At 33.7% G+C, this 27,948-nt stretch overlaps 5 protein-coding genes across 8 annotated transcripts; all 5 read right to left on the bottom strand.

The window, feature by feature from the left end:
• Positions 1 to 8,255: 8,255 nt before the first annotated feature.
• LOC146905464 (Tetratricopeptide repeat (TPR)-like superfamily protein) lies at positions 8,256 to 13,195 on the bottom strand. 3 transcript variants are annotated; one of them, XR_015019304.1, is made up of 3 exons: positions 13,123 to 13,195; positions 10,644 to 12,708; positions 8,256 to 10,347 (listed from the first exon to the last, which is right to left on the bottom strand). XR_015019304.1 is itself a non-coding variant. In XM_085727009.1 (2 exons), the coding sequence occupies exon 2, from the start codon at positions 12,657 to 12,659 to the stop codon at positions 11,154 to 11,156; it is 1,506 nt and encodes a 501-aa protein (XP_085583135.1). In that variant the 5' UTR covers positions 12,660 to 12,708; positions 13,123 to 13,195; the 3' UTR covers positions 10,564 to 11,153. The 3 variants fall into 3 exon arrangements, 1 of the variants encoding a protein (XP_085583135.1); XR_015019305.1 differs by having other exon boundaries at positions 9,605 to 10,376; XM_085727009.1 differs by lacking the exon at positions 8,256 to 10,347 and having other exon boundaries at positions 10,564 to 12,708.
• Positions 10,205 to 10,926, bottom strand: LOC146905465 (histone H4-like). Its single transcript, XM_085727014.1, is given in 3 exon segments — positions 10,205 to 10,347; positions 10,644 to 10,900; positions 10,903 to 10,926. Coding segments are annotated over 2 exon segments (237 nt in total). The 3' UTR covers positions 10,205 to 10,347; positions 10,644 to 10,687.
• A 4,214-nt stretch (positions 13,196 to 17,409) lies between the features above and the next one.
• Positions 17,410 to 18,324, bottom strand: LOC146905463 (uncharacterized). The gene has a single exon (XM_085728542.1). The coding sequence runs from the start codon at positions 18,322 to 18,324 to the stop codon at positions 17,410 to 17,412; it is 915 nt and encodes a 304-aa protein (XP_085584668.1).
• Positions 18,325 to 19,532: 1,208 nt separating this feature from the next.
• Positions 19,533 to 20,021, bottom strand: LOC146905462 (histone H4). Its single transcript, XM_085727013.1, has one exon. The coding sequence runs from the start codon at positions 19,953 to 19,955 to the stop codon at positions 19,644 to 19,646; it is 312 nt and encodes a 103-aa protein (XP_085583139.1). The 5' UTR covers positions 19,956 to 20,021; the 3' UTR covers positions 19,533 to 19,643.
• Positions 20,022 to 22,220: 2,199 nt separating this feature from the next.
• On the bottom strand, positions 22,221 to 27,242 carry LOC146905461 (DNA replication complex GINS protein PSF2-like). Of its 2 annotated transcripts, none has more exons than XM_085727012.1 (9): positions 27,005 to 27,242; positions 26,761 to 26,822; positions 26,563 to 26,637; positions 26,373 to 26,487; positions 25,421 to 25,520; positions 25,291 to 25,321; positions 25,120 to 25,212; positions 23,029 to 23,181; positions 22,221 to 22,592 (listed from the first exon to the last, which is right to left on the bottom strand). In XM_085727012.1, exons 2-9 carry the CDS (start codon positions 26,806 to 26,808, stop codon positions 22,575 to 22,577), a joined length of 633 nt encoding a protein of 210 aa, XP_085583138.1. In that variant the 5' UTR covers positions 26,809 to 26,822; positions 27,005 to 27,242; the 3' UTR covers positions 22,221 to 22,574. The 2 variants fall into 2 exon arrangements, with proteins under 2 accessions (XP_085583138.1, XP_085583137.1); XM_085727011.1 differs by having other exon boundaries at positions 26,761 to 26,829; positions 27,005 to 27,165.
• Between the last annotated feature and the right edge of the window lie 706 nt (positions 27,243 to 27,948).

The following is a 27,948-nucleotide window of genomic DNA, read 5'->3' as shown; positions in this document are numbered from 1 at the left end:
AATACTTCTATCAATAGGAATAATAGTTCCTTTATTAATGGTATGACCCAGAAATCTAATATTAGTTTGGAATAATTTCATTTTGGGCGCAGAGACAACAAGCCCACTTCTTTTAATAACTTCTTTAAATATTTTTAAATGTTTAACATGTTGATCTATAGTTTTCGAAAAGACTAACACATCATCAATGTAAACAATAATAAAGTCTGAGTATTTCTCAAAAATGTCATTCATAATTTTTTGAAATTCTGATGGCGCATTTTTTAAACCAAAGGCCATCACCAGCCATTCAAACTGTCCAAACGGAACAGTAAAAGCGGTTTTATATCTATCAGATTCTTTGATTTGGATCTGCCAATAACCAGATTTCATATCAAATTTAGAAAAGATAGTTGCATTAGCTAATCTATCTAACAAATCTTTTTTATTTGGAATAGGATACCTAATCCATTTTAAAACCTTATTAAGAGGTTTATAATTAATAACCAATCTAGGAACACCACGTTCTTTTTCTGCTGCATTATTAACATAAAAAGCAGTACAACTCCAAGGAGATTTAGATTTTCTAATTAATCCCTTATCAAGGAGAGATTGAATTTCTTTTCTACACAAATCTTGATAATCATCATTCATTTGTGCAGGTCTAGCCTTAGTAGGAATTTGATTTTCATTGAAGTCATCAACATAAGGTAAAGAAACAGTATGTTTCTTTCTATCCCAGAAAGCATTGGGAAGCTCATTACAAACTTCATTTTTAAATTGAAGCTCTAAAGACTTAATCTCTCTTTGTATCTCAACTCTCTTAAGTTGATCATTGATATTGAGAAGATTAATTTCTTCTTTCAGAAAACATATTTGTTTTTCTTTTTTGTTAAGGATATCATTAACTTCATTAATCATCCTAGTATGAGGATCAGTGATAAATTCAAAAATAATTTCCTGATTATTGATATTGGTAGTAATACCCTTTTGATCAATATTAATAATAGGCATAATATTATGCAAAAAGGGAGTCCCTAATATTATCCTATGAGTAAGGTTTTTAACCAAAATAAAATTAGTAGGTAAACAAATATTTTGATTACAAATATAAGTATTAGAAAGTTTGTAATTAACTTGAAGTTTATCTCCTCCTGCTTGGGTAAGAGATTGAGTGGTTTTTGAAAAATATTTTGTAGGAATAATTCCTTCCTGTATGCAGTTAAGATCTGCACCACTATCTACAAGGGCTATTTCATTTTTAAGAATATATTCTTTGTTAATAACAAGGGTTATTTTAACAAACCATTTTTGTGAAGTAACTCTTTGTATAGTAGTAAGAAAAGAGTTGTCAGAACTAGAAGGTTTAGATTCTTCTATCTTAAGATCATTATCAATTATTTCTTCTATTTTCGGTATTTCTAATTTAGAAATTCTTTGAGATAATATATTATTATCTCTTTTTATCTGGGCTATTTCACCTTTTAAGAGATTAATTTCTCTTCTAAGATCGTTAGTAGAAACAGGAGTTTCTTTAACATTGGTTTCACTAAACCTGGCTAAAACCTCACTTATTCTGTAAGGTGTTTCTATAATTTGAGGACCTTTATCTTTATTAGAACCATCTTTAATAAGAAATTCTAACATTTTTCTTTTCAAATTAATGTCTGAAATATTATCAATAGCTTTTAAAGCTTCATCATGTTCTGCGGTTAGAACATTGAGACCATTCATTTCGACTATTTGCTTCCAATAGTCTATCTCATCATTACATTGACAATCTTTATTGTCATCAGAAGAATTAGAATCGTCATTAGACGTAGAATCTTCTATTAATTCTATATCATCATAATTATTTTCTGATTCATTATCAGAATATTTAAACAAAACTTTCTCTAATTGAGAACGAAGATTTTCATCTTCAATATCATTAAGTTGTTTCTTAGTCCAGCATTGGTTGGCATAATGACCAGCTTTACCACATTTATGGCAATTGATATTTTTGGAAAACTGATCTGCCTTCCTTTTGTTTTTAGAACTAGGAAAATTTTCCCTAGTTTTACCTTTAGAGAAATTTTCTCTATGTTTCTTCTTATTAGAAGATTTATGGTGTTTTCTTCTCTTAATATGAGTAGTATCATTAGAAGAACTATTTTTCTTCTTTTTCTGTTTATCAATAGCAGGTTTACCAAGATCGAAAGCAAATTGCTCACAGAATTCGCCTAATTGGTGTTTTTCAGTTAATTTCTACTTTTTTAATTGGTTTTTTAGTTTTATGTCATTACATAAAGCGAAACCTTCTTGAATACAAGTATTAGTAATTTGACCATACGTCAGATCTGGGTAATTAATATTTATACCATCATTTTTATTTCTCAAAGTTTGCCTAATTCTTTCGGCAAAAAGATGGGGTAAACCATCAACAAATTTTGCTTTCCAATGACTATTATTAGGATTTTCAATCATGAAAAGTCTGGATAAAAAGGTATCCTTATACCATCTAAAATGTGTAAAAGAGTACTAATACGTTCTCCAACAGCCATTCTAGTACCTACAAAATTATTTAATATAGAAAGGCACAAAGTATAAACTGCGTCTTCTTCATTAGTAGCAGTACTAGTACCCGTAACTTCATCTTTAATAATTTTTTTATGAGAAAGAATTTCCTCTCTTTGAGCATCATTGAGGTAAAAATCCCACCAACCTCTAAGTTGGCCCACAAAACCAACAGTTATAAAAATAGCGATATTTTTATCAGGGTTTCCCTGTTGCTTGCAAATAGTTGAATACATCAACATTTTTTGAGTCATAGTGACAATTTGTCTATCATTTAGACCGTCAATATTCCATTCATAAATGGATCTACCCGAATAAGAGTTTTGAACAAAATCTTCATTTTCTTCAAAAAGTAAATCTTGAGGTGAAGGTCTATCGTAATAAATTTTTTCTACCCCTCTTTTGCTGTAAACAGTGTTAATATTAACATCAGCCTTATCATCAAGACTGTAGTCAGCAAACATAGTAGTGAGTTGATCAATATTATCTTCTTGCTCAAAATTATTATTAGATTCTTTAGAATCGTCATCCGAATCATTCTCTTTAGAAATAACATTAAGATTTAATTTCTTAAGTTTTTCATGTAAAGTATTCATAAATTCATTAGAATTGTCATCAATTTTAAATCCTTCAATTTTTGCTGGAGGTTGAATAATAGGAGAATCACCAATTTTGTCACAAAATCCTTTTGAAGGTGTAGGAATATCCTTTTTCTCAAGATTATCAATAATGATTTTTTGATTATCAATATGTTTTTCAACCAAAAATTTTAAAAAAGCAATATCTTTATCAAGGGATATCAATTGATCTCCTATGCGAGTCAAATAAGCATTAGAAAAATTTTGAGCTTTTATAATTGAGTTTAACTCTTGCAAAGTGACTTGGGTATTACCCATTTTTTGTCCAACAACAGTGTGCGAATACGCAACAGCTTCAACATCCTGTCCTAACATGAGACTTTTCTCGGGAGGAAAAGGAGTATTAATAGGATCTTTCTCTCCAGTAATATACCAAAGTCTAGATTTTAAAGTCAAAACTTCATTTTCAGTTTGATTAACAAAATAGGTTATAAACCACTCAACAAATCTAATATAATTCTGAGTTGCTTGAGATGATCATAATAGTCATCCTTAATTTTTTTCTCTTTCCCAACTGGGGAATTTTTTGAAAAACCAATTTCTAAAATCAGAATATTTATTCATCATAAATTCATCATTGATGAATTTTCTCCAAATACTGTTTGGTGTAAGATCCATAAAACAAATTAAAAATCTGATTCCGTAGGAGATGTCTTACGTTCATTTTGACTATTATTAGTCTGATAAACTCCATAAGGGATTTTATTTTCACTTATATTTATGTGGTCAACAGTTTCAGAATCATCTTTAATTTTAGATGATGAGGCTTCTGAAAAGGATGCCCTAGACATATTACTAGGGACAGAATAAAATCTATTAGAAGAATATCTTGAAGATACACTTCTAGGTATAGTACAAATACGTTGAGGAGTAAATCTTATTTCAACATCCCCATATGTGGTTTGCACAATTTGTTCAACTTGATTATTTAATACGGGTTCGGGTTCAACAACCTGAGGTAAGTTCCAATTTTCAGGAAAATCTAATTCTTCCCATTTTATCAACCTATTAGTTGCAATTTTGGAAGTTAATAAATTAGTTTGAACCAACGCAGTGGTTCCCGGAAAACTTATTTTTTTAGCCTTAGGATTTAAAGTGTTTAAAACTTTGAAATAGATCCTATAACACACAGTCATAATTTGACTACCAGCTTGGAAATCATAACCATTCGTATGAATATTCATTTGTAAAGCTTTAAACAAATTTGCATCAGAAAGCGATAAGCTTAAGTTTGGTGCTATGTCAAAATAAACAGGACCATGGCATAAGCTGGTCTCAATAACAGCAGCTAAGGATTGTTTAAAATTATTACATCTGCCATCTCTAACATAAGCCATAATAGTGGTATTTAATCCAAGCAGAGTTAAAGGTTTAATAGCAACTTGTATTAGCCCAACATGCATATAATTATAATCTTTAAAGGATTCTAAATCCTTTTTACATAGCAAAAATATATTTTGAGAATCTTTTGAGATTCTAACATTTTGTTCAATGGTCTTAACAGCCATTCTAGATCTGAATTCGAATATCCCAAAATTATAAATTTTGTTGGTAGGAACAGAGGGTATAACCCATTTGTTTAATTTTTCCAAATTATTTGGGAATTCGGCCAATTCTTGATTGGTTGTAAGATCATTTTGATCTGGTTCTTCCATGAAAAACAAAGGGCGAACAGTGTTATGACATAGCTAATTAACAAAGTAAAACAAAGTAATAAAACTTTCTCATGATCATAATACCAGATAGTTTAGACTTAAAAAACTTTTATAAAAGTCTCTAAACCTATCAACCCGCAGGGATAGAAGAGCAAGGCTCTCAACGAGACATCGAACGTAGTAATCTGACAAAAATTCGAGTTAAAAACAGACATCAAATATCTCTAACTCCCTCCCCGGGAAAAACGAGATTTTTGTCTGAAACAAGAATCACCAGATCCGTCCCAAAATTCTTCTATGTTTAAAATAAAAGTTATTATGATCATGACAATGTTTTTAATACTTATACTTACTAAGTTAAAAACTAAGTCATAACAACAGCTTAGCCTCTAATTGTCATTCAATTAGAGTTAGGAAGAGGATAGGTACCTGGATCTGCAAAATGATAAAGGCTCTGATACCAAAAGTTCTTCTTGTTGCTCGTATAGTGCAGATATGTAAAGATTAACAGGGAATTTCACAATGTGTGTGTGTGTGTGTGTGTCTATATATATATATATATATATATATATATATATATATATATATATATATATATATATATAATATTAATTGAAGTTCAGTTGTTCGCATCCCCTAATTTACTCACTATTCTCCCACCTGCACTTGTGTGCTTAATAAAGAGGGCATGGATCTGTCCCGTGAGTTTGCTCAATTGGTAGGGACATTGCATAATTTATGCAGGGGCTGGAGTTCGAACCCCGAACACTCCACTTCTCCACATTTAATTGTGTGAGCTAGACTACTAAACAAAAAAAGAGGGCATGGATCTCTCAAAGTCAAACCATGCTCCTGGGGACTTTTTTTATCTCATAAAGACACCCTGTTGTCTCTAGTCTCTACCCCAAGACATTCTTACAATCATAGATCCCAATAAAGGAATGCATTCTTACATCATAATGCAGTAGGTGCCAATTTTAAAACATCGTCATTGATTATGCAATGTATACAAATTTCTTCTTATCATCAAAGACGCAACTTTTAGTTTTTCATTTACAACTAATTTGAGATGTTTATCAGTTTGTCACTACTTTAATAGATTCCTTTCATTGCAACATGATTCAAAGAATTCAGATTTCCAGTATGTCACAGATCCATGGTAGTGTTGATATCTGATGTACCGGAAGTGGTTGCCCTCAACACAAAACCTATTGGGAAACTGTCTTTTTCCCTATTATGACGCTAAATACGTCTCTGATACATTCTGTTTAAACTACTAGAAAAAGTTGAAATAGTGACAAATTTAGAGATGGAAAAAGAATAAATTCATCTCTAATTCCATTGTTAATTGACAAAGACAAAATGCTTAGCGATTAATTTTATTCTCCTTAATTTCTGTCACTATTTCAACTTTTCTAGCACGAGTGCACAGAGGCGAATGACAGGACCAAGACTCCTTAGAATGTTCATCTACCATCAGTTTCAAACCAAATGATTAAACATATCCACCATATATATCTCATACCCTGTTATCCTTGACTACATAAATGATACCTCGGGGATGGATTCTGCAATAACCAAAAAAATACAGTGTCATTTACCAATCAAAAATCCAATCCTACCACTGATAAGAACATGTGAACTAGTGGATGGTGACATTTTTGCTGGTCCATGCTATACATTCTATTATTTGTGACAAGTAAAAAGATAGGAAGCATGTATTGTTGGAACAAGCATGCATTTTGACAGTTGCTAGTACTTTCTAACCAATAAACTTAAGGAACCTATGGGGATCAAATATTATTTGCAGTGGGTTAGAGGGGTCCAGACCCTCCATTTCATTTTATCTATGGCCAACATGTGCCTTTGAACTGTATCAAAGACTGAGATGAAATCTTCTTTTTGACTCGTATACACAGAAAATACAAACCACGAAAGATAAAAGGATTCGTCTAGAAGACTCACTGTCTTCTCAAATGTTCTGATATCGCTGTTGTGTCACAGTCTTGACGCAGGGCTGCCATTCCGCAACGGTAGTAGGCAGCACATCTCCATGTCATCTAATCGGAGTTTGAACAATGTCGTGTTATGGACAGATTTCATCGCGCGAGGCTCCTCCTGACCGAAATGGTGTTCTCCCCCGTGTTGCCATCCTACTTCTCTTAATATCACAGACTACAATATTTGTCTAATGTAACTCCCCTGCAAAATATTTGTAGTATTGAAGGACATATCAAATTAACCAATTATATTCACCATGGCAAGGTTGAAATGTGTGAAGAATTTTGAAAGTAAACGCTGATCGCTATTAGTTGAGGGTACAAAATTTAAAAAAGTTGCCATGGTACACATATCATGATCAATTGATAGTCTTACTTCATTTCATCTGTATCGTATCAAGTTTATTTTATTCGACACCAATCGGCACTTTGGCTAAGAAGATATGTGGTGTGGTGGCAGTGCTTTTGTAAAAACAAAATTGTATCCTCTTGTTTTCCCTTCTCAGTGGCAGTGCATATACAACTGTTAAAATAATGCATCTGATGCAAATTAAGAATAATGCAACTGTTATGGAAGGATTTATTGATCAAAGTAATGCAAGCACACTTCCTAAAGAGCAACCAAGAACTACAATGATGCAAGTTACAATTGAAGCAAAATCCATGTCATTTTGATTCAAAATAATGTCGCACTTATTCAAGCAACATGGAATTGGACATGCAGACAAAGATGGATTTTGATGATACAGTTAGCACCTATTCAAGCAACATGGTCTGCCCATTCCATAAGAGCAACAATATTAGTTAGCAAATCAAAATCTGGAACAAGTTCTCAAAATGAGAACTAAGGATTGACATCTAAAGACAGGATAAAGAAAACTTCAATAGAGGGTGGAGTAAAACCATATAAAACGTAAAATGAATAAAAGGCACCTATGAAAACCATAACAGAAGTTAAACTCTTTGCAAAATGATTTTTTGCACTTGCTCAGTATGTCAGCTTCACAGCTTGAAAACCATAACAGAAGCTTCACATAAGTTCAAGGCATTGCTGAGTATATGTCAGCATCACAGATTTAACTTGTTCTGTTTATTAAATTATTTTGCACTGGCTCTCTATGGCTAGTAGCTGCCATTTGCACAACTGCATTCGAGTTAATTCTCTTTATTAAGTGTCGCTTTTTTCTTTTTGTATTTGCTGTCAATTTAGTCATTTTCACAGGGCATTGCTGCATATATTTAGCTATTTTCAAATTTCTTAGATTTGTAATTCTCAAAATAATTTAACTCAATTGCAAGATAAGTAAAGTCTAACATGTAACAAATAATTATTCTAGCCAAAAATCATACTCACAATATCTCCAATTAGTTCAATATTAAATGAAACTAATAATTGATCATTTGAATATATCCACTAAGTTAAAATATCAAAATTATTCAAAAAATTTATTTTTTTTAAGGCAAAAGAAAACAATAAAATTCAAGAGAGGGCTTGAACCCTTGTACATCCAGAGTGCAGAAATGACACGAGAAAGAGACAAATAACAGCCACAACAGGCCAGCTATCAAAACAGAAACTAAGCTAGCAAAAACAGAGCGATCCCAATTGCAAAGAGAAAACCAAGAACAATGAACAAGCTCACAAATTACTTGGTGATGTCTATGGGAACCTCCTTTTTAGAATGAGTTTGAATGCCATTTGTGTTAGTAGTTAGTACCTTTAGATTGTTGCAGCCTATTCTTTTTTTCTGCTGAAACCCTTTTACACAGGAGCGAAGGAAGACATTCCCTAGACAACTAAGGTTCCAAAACTTTTGGTTTGGAAATACCCTCTTTGGAACAGGTGATGATGCCCTCTGAATCCACAGGATTAGCTTGTCTGATATATTTTTTCTGCTTTTTGGTGACCAAAACAGTGTTAGGAGTTTCCTGTGTTTGAATATTATTTTGGTCTCCCTCCCTCTACTAAATCTCCCCATAAAGCCTTTAAAATGTTCTCACTCTTCTGAAAGGCTTCATTAGGTGTGAAAGATAAAGCAACATGGGAAGAACTTACAGGCCTTTTATCAGAGGTCAATGACATGGCAGTGTAGCCAATAGGTGCCGCCATTGATACAACATTGCTGGCTGGTAAAGACATCCTCCCTGAAAGACCAATCTGCAAAGCCCTGGTTTCTCTAATGACACTATTTTCCTGATTCAACTCCTCATTTGACAAAATCAAATTTGTCCCTGTTTGCTCCTTCGCAACTCAAGTTAGTGTTATCAGCTTGTACCACCATAAGAGAACTTGTAGAATTGATCATAACAGCATCATGATTTAAATGTTGTGCAGAATCAGACTCTACAACAAAGGCAGAGCTAGCACCAACCTCAGGAAAATCATTGGCAGCAACTACATTAGCCTTGCGTGCAAAATCCAGTGTCTTAGGGTCAAAAGTTGAATCCTTACCAGCATCTACCGTTGAACCTCTGGCCAAATCAGTGTGATTGATCTTGTTCTGCGTGTAGTTTTACCAGCAACGGCACTCAAACTACCTTTGGCAGAAGTATTAACCTGAACATTACCCTGTTTCAGCTTAGAAGCATTCATATCCTGAGAATCTGTCCACAACTTTGGTAGTTAACTGAGCAACTGGACCGGTGGTGGAACCAATGTTATTAAAGGTGCTAACATTGGCATCACCATCCAAAGCATTTTCAGATTCTAACAGAGAAAGAGTTATTTAGCACTACATCAGAATCACCACCACTCTCAATGTTTTTGGCTTTGTGCTTTTTTTGCTTGGTTTTCTGTTTTTTAGATTTACTCATGTGCTTGACCTCTACTGATACTCCAGCATCTGAGTTAACAGTATCCAGTTCTTGAACCACATTGAGAACTTCAGGATTATTACAGGTCAGGTTTTCAGTTCGACCAACATCAGACTGAACATCATAGGCAGTACCAGCACCAATATCAGAAAAACGATGCATATTAACACCAAAATCAACAGAGCATTTACAAGCTTTCAATGTTGAATCTAATGCTATGGTTGAAACCTCCTTAGATTGCTTAACCGAGCCAATCATTGCACCTGATTGTTCAGCTAACTTTTCACTACCCTTGATAACATCAACTCTATTATCCAGATGTGTGTCATGAATCATATTCAGTTAGTTTTCAGGCTTCCAGCAAGATTATCTGTCTCAGAGGGTCTATCAACATGCTTAAACCCAACATTAGACTTACCCTGATGATGAGACTTGGTGACAGTATTTTCCTTATTCTCTTTAAACAAATCCATGGAATTTCGAGCAATTTTCTTACAGTTTTGGATAGAGTGACTTATGTGTTTGCAGTTATTGCAGAACAACGGTTGTTTTTCATATTCTATTTTAACAAAAAAAAGCGTACCCTTCTCTTTCCACAAGCAAGTTGTTGAATATTGGTTGCAACAAATCCATATCTATAAGTATGCGAGCATAGTTGACCAAAGGTACGGATTTTAGTGGATTCATCAATTTCCAAAGGAACACCTGCGCATCCACGAGTTAAAATAACAAAACTACAAAAAATCAAGTTAACAAACACTCACATAAATCGAATTAAAAGCACAAATTAAAATTTGTATAAAAGTAACTTAATATCATATAAAAATCTATTAAAATAAACTGTACTTTATCTAAATCAAATTAAAATGCGTATTTGTCTAATTTTTTTTAGTCAAGGGATTAACATAAGTTAGAATCAGATTTCACCATGAAAGATCATTTCATTATATTACAATCTTGATAAAACTTACAAAACGATAACAATTATACGGAACACTCACATGTTTCAAATACACAGAAACAGCTTAACAAATCTTCATCTTCTTCATCCACCACCAAAACCATAGAGGGTTCTTCCCTGATAAACAACATCCATAGCAGTCAGAGTCTTCCTCCTTGCATGCTCAGTGTAAGTAACAGCATCAAGAATCTCATTCTGCAAGAAAATCTTCAACACTCCTCTTATTTCCTCATAGATCAAACCACTGGCTTTGTTATTCCTTGAATGTTACCGCAAAGAACCTTGCGATATCACTTTGACCCTCCCTTTCCTTGACCAGACATTATGAACGCACTCTGCTCAGTTACAATCACTTAACTGAATCATATCCACAATGACTCGACACTATTTGGACATGTTTTATGGAGACAATTGAAACTCATCATTTGTTATGCGTTGAAGAATCCATGACACTGCTCCAACAATGATAACCAAGTCTTTCAAATACTTGGAATGTAGTTGAGTTTTCTATTATATTCAGAAACAGTACATACCAAAGAGATTCATGAATTTAAAATTTCTTCATAAGAACCTCAATTTTCTCAACAGCTTGATACATATTTTTCTGTTTGACTTCATCCAAGAGCAAACGGCAAGTTTTGTATCTAGGCACGATATCTTGATCAACCATCTCCTCGAACAGATCGAATGCCCACTTGCATCTATCTGCTCTGCAAAGCCCATGAATTAGCAATGTATAGGTTGAAAGGTCAAGACCAATATGATATTTATTTACCATGTCATTTAATATATCATTCAACCAAGTATCTATTTCTCTCATTTTAAAGCATGACTTGATCAATGGGTGAAAAGTCTGAATATCAGGCTTACAAAGACCCGATTTTTCCATCTCCTTCAGTATTTCAAAAGCTCTCTCTTCTCGTGCATGGTAACAAAACATAGAAATCATTGAGTTATAGGTCGATGTATTTGGGGCCACACTGGCCTTTGGCATCGCAACCTTGAATACATGTGTAGCATCATCTATTCTGCCTGCTCTCCCCAACGTACAAATGAACGAATTGAAAAAGAGCGTATCAGGCCTACATCCAACAGCATTCATTCTTTCGACAACTTGTAAAGCTTCGTCAAATTTCTCTGCTTTTGCGAGTGCGCACATTATAGTAGTATATGTGACCACATTCGGAGAGCAATTTTGAGCTTGCATTTCATCGAGAAGATCGTAAACCCTGTCGAAATTCTGTTCTTGACAATAACATTGAATGATGGTCGAATAACTTATAACACAAGGGCGACAACCATATCCTTTCATCTCTTGGATTGTCCAATGTGCCTCTTCAACACGTCGGATATTGCACCATCCATGAATAAGTATGTTAAACGTGTGAGCGTTTGGAGCAATGTAATGCTTCAGCTCCAAGTAAATTTCACGAGCTTGTTCAACAAATTTCTCTTTACAAAGAGTATCAAGCAACACATTCATGGATTCTGTATTCTTCTCCAAGCCAAGAAACTGTAAGTCGTCAAATATTCTCACAGCATCTTTCCACTGTCTTGCCCCAACAAACCTTCTCATTACCTTGGCTATGGTATCAAGAGTGATGAGACTCTCCTGACGCATTTCTTCTAAGATCTCTCTCATATTGTCCATTACCTTCATTCTACCCAATATATCTACCATCATATCATACGATTGTTGCGAATGTTTAAAGCTCGAATGTGAACCGGCCCATCTGAATATCGCCAATGCAGACTTCCAATCATCCTTATATCGAAATAGCAACCTATTAATAAGGTTTTCAGACAAATGTATGCCATTTACTCCTTCGTCACTGATTAGAGATTGGAGAATGTCGTCCTCGCTGTTTCCTTTGCCAATTCTTGTAGTAAGAATGTCCACAGATCTCGTAAGGTCTTGAGTCTGTTCTTTATGCCAAAAGTCTCTAGCTTCAGCAGGGCGATATGTTGCTAAAGAAGAAAATAAAGTTCTCGACGCCAGAGCCATACCACATATGCCAAAGCGATCACGAACAACGAGACGATATATTGACCGCATGGGGGTGAGATTATGGAATTTCAGAATGAAAAGGGCTGGAGTGGATATTCTGTTTCACGATAAAATCATGTCAAATATTAGAACTACAGCAATATTCGGATATTTTGACAACATTATATAGTAAATATGCCGGGTTCGAAGAACAATAGCAATCTGTTCAAGTTCTGTTACAATCTTAGCTGCCAACGGATTCTTTTTTTTTTTTTTTATGATATTTACATACAAGTATTAAATAGGTTAGTATAGTTCTAAAATAAAACCAATGGAAAAAGCAACCAATAATTATTCATAGTGAAGGTTTTTGGATATTGCTGAAACCGTAATTGAGGCTGTGTTGGCCACATAATGATTCTAGTGTTTATTTACTGATACTATACAAAATGAAAATTATGAAAATTGAAATCATCCTACAAATTACAGTCGTAAAATGAAATGAAGGAACAAGATAAAAAAGAATGAAAACCTGAACGAGTGTTTCTGCGGCCTACGACCAGCTCCGCCTGCGTTTCGATTTCAGCACAAGGGGAAAGGGAAATGGTTGTTGTTGTTGCTGGGTAAAGACTCTATCGGTTTTTTTTTATTTTTTATTTTCTAGTGCTTTTTTTAACTATATATTTATGATTTTGGATTGGGTAAAGATTTTTTTTTAGGCTAAATTACACGGCAGGTCCTTTAAGTTTGAGGTTTGTAATAAATAGGTCCTTTAAGTTATTTTGTTCCCATATAAGTCCTTTAAGTTTTCAATTGTTTGCACCATTACCCTTTTTGTTAAAAAAATTGCCACATCAGCAGGAACAAATAATATTTTAATCAAACCCATGAAACTCAACAATCTTCATCCTCTTCCTTCCATCTCCTTCATCATCTTCATAACATAAACTCAAAAATCCAAAAATCAAAATCCAGAAAAATCAATGTTCATCATTTTATTCATCTTCTTCATCACACAAAGAAAAAAACCCAGAAAATTATAAAAACTAAAGATTAATTAAAACAGAACACTAAAATAAAAACACATAAATATTAGTGTGTGTTTTGTGTGTGAGACGATCCCCCTGATTGAATCCAAAAGAAGATGAGAATCACATATAATAATATTAGTGTGTTTAGTGTGAGAGACACATAAATATTACTTTGATTGAATCCAAAAGAAGATGAGAATCACATATAATAATAATAGCACTAAATCAATATCACAACAATTTCATAAGGAAAATCGAGAGAGAGAAGAGTGAAAATGAACAAACGGTGATTGAATTGAATGGTGACGGAAAATTGGGAGGTATTTATAGACAATGGACAATATAGAGAAATTTAATTGGAATTGGAATAAACCAAATGTCGATGAAGGAGATAGAAGAAAATGGTATGCGTTCTTGAATATGAAAGGTGGATATAATTTCCGGGGTTTAGTTCTTTGTGTGATGAAGAAATGCAGAAGATGAATAAGATGATGAACATTGATTTTGCTGGATTTTGATTTTTGGATTTCTGAGTTTATGTTATGAAGATGATGAAGGAGATGGAAGGAAGAGGATGAAGATTGTTGAGTTTCCTGGGTTTGATTAAAATATTATTTGTTCCTGCTGATGTGGCAATCTTTTTAACAAAAAGGGTAATGGTGCAAACAATTGAAAACTTAAAGGACTTATAAGGGAACAAAATAACTTAAAGGACCTATTTGTTACCAACCTCAAACTTAAAGGACCAAAAGTGGTATTTGGCCTTTTTTTTACTAAGGATCGATAGACGGTGGCATTTAGGGTGGGTGAGGGAAAGATTTTCCCACCATAGGTCAGTTGATATTTTACCATTAGATTAAAGAGCAACATTGATCTTATTATAGTCTTTCCATACCATATCTATTCTCACTTTATCTTCAACCTCATTCACCATCATATTCATCCACCGGTCATCACTCATCACCAGTCCACCACCACCCCACCCTAGTCTGCACTTCACGTTCATCTAAAAAATCTTCTCCTTTTTTTTTTTTTTACTTTCGCATTCACAAAAAAAAATTGTGATTCAAGTTCCCAACTTTAATATTATTCCTAATAATTCTTCCAAACCAAACAATTCATGAAGGAAAATCACAGGACAAGTCCACCCACTTATGTTTTCTCTATCGCCGTTAAATCGCTTATTAACATTGAATCATGTTTCTTCTCATGAATTCTTTCTCTTTCATAGTGCCTTGAACCTCCATTGAGACTGATTTTTTTAGATCTTGAAACTTTACACCCTAAATTTTAAGATCCGAAAATTATAATAAAAACTGAATCAGTAAAGGCATAGTAATGGGAGCATAATGATCATGATTCAAGTGGGAGCTGCTTTGGTTACTGGTGGTTGTAAGTGAATGGGTTGGAGGCATGGAGAAGAGAGAAGAAAGAAGAGTGGTGGAAAAGAGTGTAAAAAAATAATCTAGTGTTGACAGAGTATGATAAGAGTGTGTTTTTCATTTGATCTAAGGGTTAAATCTAACTTTCTCATGGTGGGAAAATCTTTCCCTTCCCCACCTTAAATGCAGACACCCTTATGTGAAGGTTCGGGGTTCAAACCCCGGCCACCACCAAAAAAAGAGTATGAATGAAAGTAGAAAAATATAAAAAAATAAATAATAATAATAATAATAATAATAATAATAATAATAATAATAATAATAATAATAATAATAATAATAATAATAATAATAATAATATATTTACCACCCACTTTGTAAAGTATATGTAAAATAATCTTCTATGTATACTCTTGATTTGAGACCAAAAAAAAAAAATGTACACTCTTGAAAGATGCACGAATTCTAATACAAATTTACTATTTTTTTAACATGTGCAAATTTTCACATGATAGAAAAACATATATGATCTGTCTGATGAAGATCAAGAAAAGAATACAGTTGTGTTTGGTGCTCCGTTGCAGAGGAGGTGATCCTTCGCGGTGGTCTTCACGGAGGAGGAGACTTGTGTATGCAAGCACTTTAGTTCTTGTGTCAATACGAGATTGAGGTGGATATGTGTGAAATGATCTGAAAGTGAGCCGTACCTTGGGGTGACGCTATGTCATCCTTATATAGGTGTCTAGGTGAATAATCATCTCCATGAAATATGGCACCTCTATTGGAGGCGGTTAGAGATGGCCTCAGCAGCTCATATGGTTTGAGGCGTGCTCGAGTGCGGTGTTCCACATGGAACTTAACCGGTTTCACCGCAGTCGTGGGTCAGTCCTTACTGGGCCTTAGTTGATTGGGCCTTGGTTTGTTTGGTGCCGTAGTCAGTCCAGAACAATATTAGTAAAAATAAAATCAAGACATAATAATCATTATAGGAAATTAGGAATAGTGAACTTTGTAAATGCATCACTTCAACCATAGCAATAACGAGATGACTAGATGTCCAAGAATCTAAAATCAACTAAGAATCCTTTTATGACCATTATATGAATATCCCTAATAAATAGTTTTAAATGTTTAATGAACCAAAATGGAGTTGAGCAAGCTGAGTTACCACAAGACATTGCAAATGCACATCAAAGGGTCCCAAAGGCTAACTAACTCTCAATTGAGAGGCTTTGTGACCTGAATTGAGTGAAAGCATAAGCATGCATGAACTTTGATAAAAACTCTCTTCTCTCCTTTGTTATTCCTTTTCCCTTCAAAATTCTGAACATTGTATTGGTTAGTCCTTCCACATTGGAAGTTGACTTCATTGATAGTAATCTTTTTAAATTGTTAGTATCATTACATAATCATATTCTCATTTTATGAATCAATAGTTGTCTCGTGTTTGATTTGTATGGTTGTTGACTACTAAATATTGCAATCATTGTTATCTACGTGTTTTGATCAAGTTTCAAACTAAAAGTTGTCGTTTTTATATTTCGTGTTTGATTTGTATAGTTGTTGACTACTAATAGTATTTGTTTTTGAAAACTATGTATCCAACCCAAGGATCAACTAATATACTCTCATTTCAATATTTCATCTAAAAATATTATAATCAGTTAGTTGAAAGCTAGAATTACTCATTATTTAGCCATAACAATGTAGGAACCAAAAAAAAGTGAATTAGCTAACCATATTGCAAATCCTGATATCAAAGTATACCTATAATTTTTTATTCAGAATTTTCATCTTGAGAGGTTGAGAATATCTTCTATTAATGGACTGCACAGATGTGCAAAAGGTATCCTTTGGTACTTTCATTTTGTCAGAAGAGGTTGAATGTTGGTGGATCAAAACTTGCCGGCATATGGAAGCAAGGGAATATGTTTGTATTGTAGTTGACTATGCAGTGAAATTTGAGGATAGTCTAGGTTTTATCCCACTATAATGGTGCAGATGTAGAGTGTTCCAAATGGCTTATACAATTTGACATTAAGCCATTCATTGGCCACCAGGAGATCCAGTGTATTTCAATCCTTGTGAATAAATGCAAAATTTATGATGAAGATAGCATGGCAAGAGCTACTCACTATAAGAATGTGGGTCCTCATGAGGACAAGAAGTTCTGATTAACATAATTTATGGTGATTATGTTAATCACAGATGCAATTTTTATAAGATATATTTAGAACACAGAACTTATTAGTGTGTAAAATTTCAGCATGTCTTAACTGCTGTCAATTGTAACAATTACAATTAGTTATATATTTCAAAAAGTCTAAACCAAAATAATTAGAATAGACCTTTTTTTTTATCATCAAAGCAAAGAAATTATATTGCAAAAACAGGAAAGACCTGCACCTATTTACAAGTAAGTTGCCCTGTAAAAGGGGAGTCCAAGACTATCTCTGGATAACAGCGGTAAAATGAAACTAGGGGGGTGCAACCACCATTGCGAAGCAAAGGGCTACAAGCTTTGGCCATTATTGGCCAGAGCATCCGCAACGCAGCAACATTGCCCTCTCTATGAATATGCATGCAAATACAGTCAATGTTCCTGGTGAGGTCTTTACAGTTTTGCCATCTATTGCGAAGGCTCCAAGGGACCTCCAAGTTTTGGTCAAACAATCTCTCAACCTCCTGTGAGTCACTCTCAATCCAAATCTTGTGCCAATTCATCTGCTTCGCTTTCTCTATGGACAACATCATAGCAGTAATCTCTGCAAAGAATGCAGTAGCTATCCCAATATGCTGAACTAACCCTCCCAAAAAACCACTATGACAGTCCCTGCAAACAAACCCAACAGAAGCAGAGGGAGGATACCCAACAGCAGACCCGTCAATATTTATCTTGAGCCAAGAAGGAGGGGGAGGAAGCCAGTGCACTTCCACAAAATGAATCCTAGCCGCTCTTCCTATTGTTTTAAACAAGTGAGTGACTCTGAAATCCTGCATAGAGGAGGATCCAGGTTCTTCGATAAGCTTGCAACTAAAATTCACTTCAGCAATAAGTCTCTGAATCAGACTTTGGATGGAGTTATAATCATCGGAGAAGCGTCGCTCGTTTCTCTCAATCCAGATGAGCCAAATAACATGTAACTTAGCTGAAAGAATAATCTGCTTGGCTTGTGGGCTCCATGCTGAATTACCACTATGAAGGAGAGTGCTCCAAAATGAAAGATCCACATACTGCTGAACCCCACAGCTCAACCAATGCCACAACTGATTCGTAACAAGACAATGAAGGAGAATATGCTCAGCGGTTTCGGCATTCATCCAACAGAAGCAACAAACCGACACTAACACTACCCCTCTTCCTAAGTTGCTCAACAGTGGGAAGTTTATTGTGCGCAAATCTCCAGAAAATGAATGATCGCGATGGTGGAACAAATGTGTTCCAAATCCACCTGCACTACCAAGAACAGGATGCTAATAGACCTTCAATTACACCTTTTATCCTTTTAGTCTTCCCAAATTTATGTCATGTATACAGTAATATTGATATGTTTACAGTTACTACTACTATTGATGTTGTGTGTAGAAGCTCCATTCAGAACACATCAAAGTACAATAATATTAACCAATCCATGCATCAGGTAGAACTGAAACACTCGCTCATAGAGTGGGAGAACTACATCAAAGAAACACATATATAGTCCAAAGAACAGAGTTATAGGAATGTCACAAGCAGAAAACAACATTCTGACCTAGGGTGATAAAGGTTTGCCACCATTTAGATTCATAGCTACGATAATGTGGTACCTATTTCTCAGGATTTTCAAACTCCGGGTAGATAGAAAAATTTTGCAGATGATAAGCCCAAAATTAATTTTCCACATGAATGAAAAACCAGTTGAGCAACTGTCTTTTTCCCTATTATATGGCTTTAAATATGCCTGATGTATTCTCCCTTAAAACTACTAGAAAAATTGAAATAGAGACAGAAAACACAACAAAATTGTTGCTAAATTTGTTCTAAGTGTTGTTAGAGACGATAGAAGTTTACATCTAATTCAACATAAAAAAAATAGTATACTTTTCTGTACCAAATACAACTTTATCTAGCACAGATTATGCAATTCAACGAGTGCACCATGGCAAATGACAGGACTATGGCTCCTTGGATATGGAATGTTACTCAACCATTAGTTTCCAACTAAATAATTGAACATATCCACCGTATATATCTCATACCCAGATATCCATGACAGCTTAGTGCATTCTGCAATAACGAACAAAATACACTACCATCTACCAACCATTTAAGGTTGGAAACGCATACATTATAAGATTGGATCTGGCGTCATAATTCTACAGCACCATTAAATTATTTTGGCATCTTAAAATCACACAGTTAAAGACAAATTAAATAAAAATAATTATGTTAAATCATTATAAATTGGCAAAGAAACATTAAAACTGTTAACGAGTTCAGATTAATTCTTCAACACAAGCAGTTAACACAAATTAAAATCATAATTAACCATGAAAGAGCATCTCATTCAATTTCAATCTTGTTCAAACTTAAACAAAAAAACCCATAACAATTAAACAGAAACATCAAAAAAAAAAAAAAAAAAAACTTCATCATATCTTCAACCACCGAAACCATAGAGGGTTCTTCCTTGTCTCTTAAGAGCATAAACAACATCCATAGCAGTCACAGTTTTCCTCCTCGCATGCTCAGTGTAAGTAACAGCATCCCTTATCACATTCTCCAAGAAGATCTTCAACACACCTCTTGTTTCCTCATAGATCAAACCGCTGATTCTTTTCACACCTCCTCTTCTCGCCAATCGACGAATTGCTGGCTTTGTGATTCCTTGAATGTTGTCACGGAGAACCTTGCGATGTCTCTTTGCACCTCCCTTTCCTAATCCTTTACCTCCCTTTCCACGACCAGACATTTTTGAAAGAAAATTTGAGAAATTGAAGAATTTGGGAAATTAGGGTTTGAGGAGATTTGAATGTGTGAAAGTGAAGAGTGAGTTTGGGTATTTATAGGTATGAGAGAGAGATTCAGCGGAGGAAGTAGAAGAGGGAATTGTGTTTTGAGTTTTGATTCTCCGCTGTTGGATTTAAATTAATCGACGGTAGATATTGTCGATCCGTGCGTAGTTGTGTAAAGATCTGTTGACCGTTGATAAAACTATTTGAACGGTTGGATTTTGTTTTTATAGAGGATGTGCGGATCGGTACCTTACTTGTTGTGATGCTTTTACTTTTGTGATTTTTAACTTTATTCCTTTTTGGTTTTGGTCAGTCCAATATTATTATTTATTCCCAATTAACTCAACATCCATATTTTATTAAACTAAATTTAATTACTATATTTTGTAAGTGTATAATTATTTCATGCATTCAACAATATATATGTTACCATATTAATTAATATAAATATGGAAATACGTTAATTGTCATATTCATTAATTGATGTGACAATACATTATTAGATGTATGTGTAAAATAATTATACGCTGACATAATATACTAATTAAACTCTGTTACATATGCACTTTGGTTTGTTTGTTCATGGTTGAAAAAAAAATCGAGGAATATATAGAGGTTACAAATATAGATTTTAATGTTTGTTACAAAGTTAAACAATTAACTCCTAAAATTAAAATATTTTCAAAAATTATAACTCTAACTTATCCATGATTTTATCTTCAACTAAGTGGTTGGAAATAAAAGGTTCTAACTTCTAATGAAGATCTTGTCAAAAAAAAAAAAAAACTTCTAATGAAGATAGGAATAAAATTGAAGTAATTACTCATATACCATAGACTATTTTTAACTAAATACATTTTGTCTAAAAAAAGGTCAGGAATAAGAGCATACACATTCATACCATCCAACTCAGTAGTTTTAAATGGACCCCTTTTAATTTATTTATTTTTATCATAATTCACATTTTTCAATTATTTAAAAAAGTAGATTACATTACTTTTTTAAATAACATATTACATGGGTCCTACTAAACCTGCACTAATCCATCAAAACCCCCCAAAAAAAATGTGTTGTTTTAAATTCTATGTATTATTTTAATCAAACTCAAATAAAAAGCACCATGATTGTGGAGAGGGACGATGGAAAACGCAATGCCAAGTAGCTTAATGTCAATTATCCATGGAAATCTAACATAGTGGCTCTCATAACATTGTACTATTAGACTCATAACATTGTGAACATGTTTATGCGAATTTGTTGCTTAATGAAATCACACATTGTACTTCTCATTACATTTGTCCTGTTCCACATGAGCGAGTCATCCCTAAACCATCAACCTGTACATGCAAACTGGTAATAGTGGTAAGACCGTCACATATATTTCTACACTAGTCATCCTAGATGACTCCATATCGAGCACCATCATATGTATGTGTCAAGTTTTTCACACATACATGGTGTGTATTTCACATTATTTCTCAAAGTATATATAACATAATAATTCTCACTTTTTCCAACCAAAAAAAAAAAAAAAACAAGTTCTCACATCATTCAACTAAGAGACATGACCAACATTTCAGGTCAATCAGTTTCATTATGAATACAATAATCAGAGGTAGGAGGTGAGCACGATAATCACATAGTTCATATACTCGTGGGACAATTAAAAACTATTTGAAGTGGAATAATTTCCGGGCAGAATAATAAAATAAAATAAAAACTGTTTTTGTCCGGAAACAAGCATCCGGACGACACAATTTTTTCGCCAAATGTGTACTTCCAAAAGGGAGGAAAAAGAGGGAATATGGGAATCAATAGGCCCAAAGTTTACTTACTACGTGTTTGGTTGAGCGTTTGGTAGCCATAGTCGTACATCGACGTACCTTTTTGCCGTGAAAACAAGAAACTAATATCAGTAGCTTTTGAAAAAACGCACATTTATTGTCTCTTGAACGCATAAGCAAACAGAGGCTTAGAGAGGATCCACAATTCCCAGGGTGAAAAAACAACATACCAAGAGAAACCAATTAACGTTCAATAGACTTTGTGTAACTGAGTCACATATAAGTGCTGGGCAGAATAATGGGAAGCAGCAAATATGCAATGTTATCATCTATTGATGATCCTCCATATTTCTTTATTTCATTCTCTGTTATTTCTTTCATAGCTGCAATTTGTCTTCTAGTTTATAAATCGGAAGTGGAAACTTCTTGCACTTCAACTCAGTAACAAGCAGTTGTGAATTCTCTGCTTCATATGATTGTTTACATTGCACACAATGTTTGAATCCTCATACTTCAAATTGAAAATAAAATTAACCAAATAAAATTAAAAGGGCTTAACTATGTTAAATCCCTATAAAGTGTGTTTTCTTTTCTCTAATACTTAACCAACAGTGATGAAAATTTGGAGAGAACATTGGTCTCTGAATATTCAACTAAAGTCACAAGCTACCTATTTTACAATGAAAGCAGAAGCAAAGATATCTTCCAAGTACTTCTCAGGAAATGATGTACCTTTGAAGCCGGTCAGATTTAGCAATCTAGAAGTCTTGCTGCCAAACAAGTTATACATAACTATCTTCGTAGTTGCCTCTGCAAAAGCAAATACCAGCTGCATGAAAACTACTACATTCGAAAGAATATATACATGTATTTATGTGCATGTATGATAGACCAAACATTTTTGTCTTACATCATTTAAAAATTAATTATATATTGAACTTTTATCTTTGATGTGAAAAATGAGTAGTCCGGTGAAAATGTATCTATAGCTTTGCAGAAATCGCATCTCATAACAAAGTATAATTGAATAGTTAAATAACTTCACAATCATAATTTATCATTTTCTACAAAGAACGCATTTTGACAAGACAAGATAGTCAAATATGATTGAACATCTGTGTAAAACATGTTTAGACTATTGACGTATAGTTAATAAACTCGAACAAAAAGTACATAGCAAATAAGTAAATGGTTAATTTTTTTAGTACAGGAAACATTTCTTAAAGAGTATATCAAACAAACATACTCTTGGGGCATTGTGGGCAACTTGTGGCCGTCTATCTGAAACTCGCTCTTGGTCTGGGATCAAATCATCACTATCATGCTTGTAAAATGCTTGTAAAGCTCTCCCAATAAATGGGCGAACAATATTCACTTCCATTGCAGATAAATTTTTAATCTGCAATATACCAAGAATTATGATGTAAATTGTCAGCAGAGAAATGAATAGATATGTAACAGGACGAGCGGCCTGTATTTTCCAGCCAGATTTTCACCCCGTCACACGCCAAAACACTCTAAAATGGTGGGATGCATATGCATCCAATTCAAAATCCAAGTATAAAAAAAAGTGTAAGAGAAACAGCATCCCATATGTCCACTTTATTTAAAACATTTTATTATGTTGGGATAATTACAAACCTCTCCAAATAGAAACCTGATAGAAACCAACTAGTATTATCAAGAAATTAGGGAAGATCCCTGTTCACAAAATGATTCCTAGAGTATTCAACAGATCCTCAGTCTCCCAATGCAAAAAGGCCACAAGACTATACAAATGACACAATAGATCACTCTCTAAGGCTCCCTTCTTTTTTATAGGCAACATACCTTATTTCCTAATTACCCAACTAACTTTAACAATAACAAACAATTAACAAATTAACCTCTTAACAAACTGATGTTGCTCGAAACTAGGATAGCCATAAAGGGAATTATTCACCCCTGAAACTACTGATGAGAAAAATGACATGTTTACACAAAGGAGAACTATCTCCTCTAACAGTAAAATTCCAGTCAAAGTGCAATCTAAAAGTCTGCCTTAACCTAGTCACAAGAGATAACAAAATATAAACTAACCCTAACATGAATAAAACTATACAAACATAAATAACTGCATTCACATAGGCTATACAAACTAAGTCCTTAAATACAACATTAAACCCTATGTTGATATTTTCCCTTTTCTCTATAATAGACCTTTAAAGTCTTCTCTGCAGGAAGAGTTTCAGTACCTTGTCTAACACAAGCAGTAACTGACTTGTCAATACTCCCCCTTAACCTGTCATCTTGTCCTCAAGATGAAAAGAAAATAGCCTCTTGAGATCATTTTCCCAGGTCCCACTGTTTAAAGCCCAACAGTGGAACTGTTATAGTTGTATGTTGCTGTCTACCAGGATCCCACCGTTCCACCTATTCAATTCCTCTAGAAAAAAACAACATCTCTTGATTCTTGATCGCAACCAGATCTATGTTACCCTCATTGTCGTCTTCAAAAAAAAAAAAAAAAAATGTTACACTCATTGTCTTTCATTTCCTCCACCCTAACTAATTCAGCATTTTTTTCTCTCTGTTTTGTTTTCTCTATAATCTGTTCCCTTTTCCTCCCAAAGAATATGGTTCCTGATTTCAGACCTTCATCATTCTTTTTGTTTTCTGGTTTCATAGAAATACCCATCACTCCGGTGTTTCTATCCTAGAAAACGTTGGTCATTCAAGCTGTTGAGCCATAACTCTAACTAACAATAACAATAACAAATAATGAACACATTAACCTCTTAACTGACAGAAACTGGCCTATCAAATGCAAACTTTGGCATCAACTCTGTCTCTATCACACAATGACACTTTTTTTAGAGATAAATTGTCTTGAGGCTAGCATTCAGTTTAAGTTGTCCTAATATATGAAAGAGATGCATAAAACTATAAGATTCTAAATCTAAATCTATACTGGATGCAGAGGATATTGATTATTGGGCTAAGCTAATTACCAAACTTTTATGTTCATTGCACCTCTTGTTTTCTCCTATTTAATTACAGCGGAACTTTCTTTAAAATAATTTGGTAGCAGGACCATAAATGAGACGAGACAATTCAACTACAGGAACTTTCTTTAAAATAATTTGGTAGCAGGAGCATAAATGAGACGAGACAATTCAACGAGACAATTCAACTACAGAACCTAAAGCTACCTCTTCCAGTTTGAAATTTTAAATGCAACTGAAAATGAAATACACAACACTGATAGAATTAAATCCTTATATATATAAACTTCAAATCAGAGCTGCAATCCAGACATTCACAACCATTAAATCGCCAAAAAGATTCGAAAAATTACCTTCACAGCAAATGTACGACCATCGAATGCCTCCAAGTCAGTTTCAACTTTATGAAACCTTACATCTCTGATGTCCTCAATTAGAGATCTCACCTTCACAAGAGAAATAAACTAAGCATCAGAAGAAAATCCTGCAGCATATTTCTGGAAAGTCAAACTCTTTGAACTCACCATGTATGCATCAGGAATGTTGTCACGTGCACTAAAAATAAAAAATAAAAGATATTAGTTGATATAGTTAAATAATATATTGAGTAAAAAACAAAAAACAGAGTAAGATATCATATTTTTCTAAACTTACTGGTCAAAAAGAAGTCTTGAAATTTCTACATAATGAAATGGCAAATGCTCGGACATCTCTTGGGAGTTTCGCTCTGCTTCCAACACTTCTGTCAACTTATCTAGTCACAAACAAATATTATGGAGAAATTATAAGTCTCTACTTCCTGTTATTACTTAAACCAACAAATTCTAAACTGGAATAAGATCAAAGCATCAAAGTACTGCTTTCCACATGTCCACCACCGAAAGGACAGAGAAGTTTAAAAGAACCAGTGGATTAATAGTCATAAGCAAAAACGAGCAATATAAAAACAATTAGTTTTAAACATTGAACAAAATATAGTTGAGAATACCTAAGACCAAATCAGAATCAAAACACAAGCTAGTGTTATCAATTGCAAAAAATAGCGGTTTGTTCAAATTCAGCCACACCATTTGACCACACTTTGTACTAAATCGCACAATGAAAAATAATAGTAGTTTGTTAAAATTCCACTATACTACAGCCGCTATTTAACAATAATGCCACAAGCTTGCATTGCAGTCGATTGACACAGTAAAAAATACAACAAAAAATAACATCAAAGTTGATGGAACAAAATTGTAAATCATAAACACATTCTTCAAATTTCCCTTGTCTATCTCTCTTTCTCCTTTATTCTCACCTTGTCCACCAACTAAAACATTGCCATTGTTAGATTACGGAAAATCAACCATATCTATACGCAATTTTCCACCGCATTAAAGATCATGACGCAACAACAACCGCAATTGAAAACCTATGAAGCACGGATACGGACATCGGACACCACACGGACACTGACACCGCTAATAATTAAAGAAAATCGTATAATTCAGTGTAATCATATGTGTCGGTGTCGGACATGCCGCGACACGCCTAATCTGAGGAGTGGCTGTGCTTCATAGTTGAAAATCTTTTTGAGGATAAAAGAAATAAGAAAGCTGCTTACCAACAGTCATCCACTGGGGAGGGACAATGGAGCACTTGCCTCTCTTCCTGAGAGCAATTGCCAACCAAAGTGGTACTTGAGTAACAATCTGTGGTGTAAATGGACCAAAATCTCCCTGCCATTGTTATAAATATATTGTAAATATGTATCTAAAAAAGGAACAAATGTTGAGATATGAGTTACTGCTTACAGAGATGAGACAAAGAGGATCCATTTTGAGATTAGGCACTATGTCGACAATCTCGTCCTCAGCAATGAACTCAAGCTAAAATTGACAAACAAAACAAAATATTAATATATTAATAATCTCAAACAATGTGAATAACATTAGTCCAATTTGAAAATTATCATCTATCATACATACATACATACATACATACATACATACCTCCTCTGCTGAAAAGAGTGAGAGTTCATGGTTTGATTGCCCAGCCATCTCTTCTCTTTCAACTTTGAACTCAACAAAGAAAATGAGAAACACAATTAGAGAAAATTACGTAATTCAATGTAATAACATGTGTCGGTATCGTGTTGGTATCAGATATAATAAGTGTCAGACAACTTCAATCAGAAACTAGGGCACTGTATAAGGGTGAAAAGAAATTTAAAAAAAAAAAAAACGGAATGCATACCTTGACAATGAAATGGAAGAAGAACGATCTCAGATTCGGAACAATTTTGGGTGTTTTGGCTTTCAACTATTTTGGGATTTTTAGTGGGAAAAAGAAAGAGGAAAGGAAATCAAATATCGACAAAAAAAAAGGGAAAAAAATTAATGAAATTTTTTTGGGTTAATTAAAAAATGGTCCTCTTTTCTTAAAAAAATAAATAAATAAAGGAAAGACAATGGTCTATACAAATTTTTGGTTTGACATTTTTTGTTGGCTTAATTGTATTTTTTTTGTCCCATTATTTTCACCATTTTGCAGTTTGCAAATTTTCGTCCCTAAAAAAAATCTAATAATTATGGTCTCTCCATCATATTTTTTTTAACTTGAAATTTGTGTTAAGATATGTTTTAAATGATGTGGTACATGATTTAAAGATGAAAAAGATCAACATCAATGAAATTGTAAGAAAAATCCCTTAGAAATTTCATTTAAAATGTGTCATATCACCTTGTTTTAGACCAAATATTTTGTGTCCTCGTGAGCTTAGCTCAGTTGGTTGGGACAATGCATAAAATATGCAAGGTCCGAGGTTCAAACCCCGACCACTACCAAAAAAAAAAGACCAAATATTTTGTGGAGACCAAACCCCCAATTAAGTCTTCTTTTTTTGTTTTAGAGTTTTTTTTATGGGTTGTTAAAAATTGATAAATCCTTTTTTTAGAAGATTTCATAAATACTTATAATATATGATTATTCATTTTGACTTATAAATTTGCTAATATAAACAATCTAGCATCAAAGCTAAGTTGAAATTTCTTCCCCTGGTTGACATCAATGAAGGTGTCAACCAGAGAAACCACCACCTATCTTACACTAATCTCTTAAAAAAAAAAAAAAAAAAACTATCTTAGACCAGAATATGGTGAGTGGTGACAACTTTAGGCGTGTGATAAAACAAAGATGAG

Source organism: Medicago sativa, chromosome 7 (genome assembly GCF_051527215.1).
Source record: "Medicago sativa cultivar Bolivia chromosome 7, Bolivia_mono, whole genome shotgun sequence".
Lineage (NCBI taxonomy): Eukaryota > Viridiplantae > Streptophyta > Magnoliopsida > Fabales > Fabaceae > Medicago > Medicago sativa.
The sequence above is the reverse complement of the archived record's forward strand: the minus strand, read 5'-3'. Positions and strand labels throughout refer to the sequence as shown.

Excerpts from the sequence above, each read along its gene's own strand:
- LOC146905464 (XM_085727009.1), bottom strand. The coding sequence starts at position 12,659 with ATGCGGTCAATATATCGTCTCGTTGTTCGTGATCGCTTTGGCATATGT.
- LOC146905463 (XM_085728542.1), bottom strand. The coding sequence starts at position 18,324 with ATGAATGCCGAAACCGCTGAGCATATTCTCCTTCATTGTCTTGTTACG.
- LOC146905462 (XM_085727013.1), bottom strand. The coding sequence starts at position 19,955 with ATGTCTGGTCGTGGAAAGGGAGGTAAAGGATTAGGAAAGGGAGGTGCA.
- LOC146905461 (XM_085727012.1), bottom strand. The coding sequence starts at position 26,808 with ATGGCTGGGCAATCAAACCATGAACTCTCACTCTTTTCAGCAGAGGAG. Across the intron at positions 26,488-26,562 it reads ATCCTCTTTGTCTCATCTCT|GGAGATTTTGGTCCATTTAC; the intron begins GTAAGCAGTAAC and ends TAACAATGGCAG. Across the intron at positions 25,322-25,420 it reads TCAAGACTTCTTTTTGACCA|TGCACGTGACAACATTCCTG; the intron begins GTAAGTTTAGAA and ends TTTTATTTTTAG.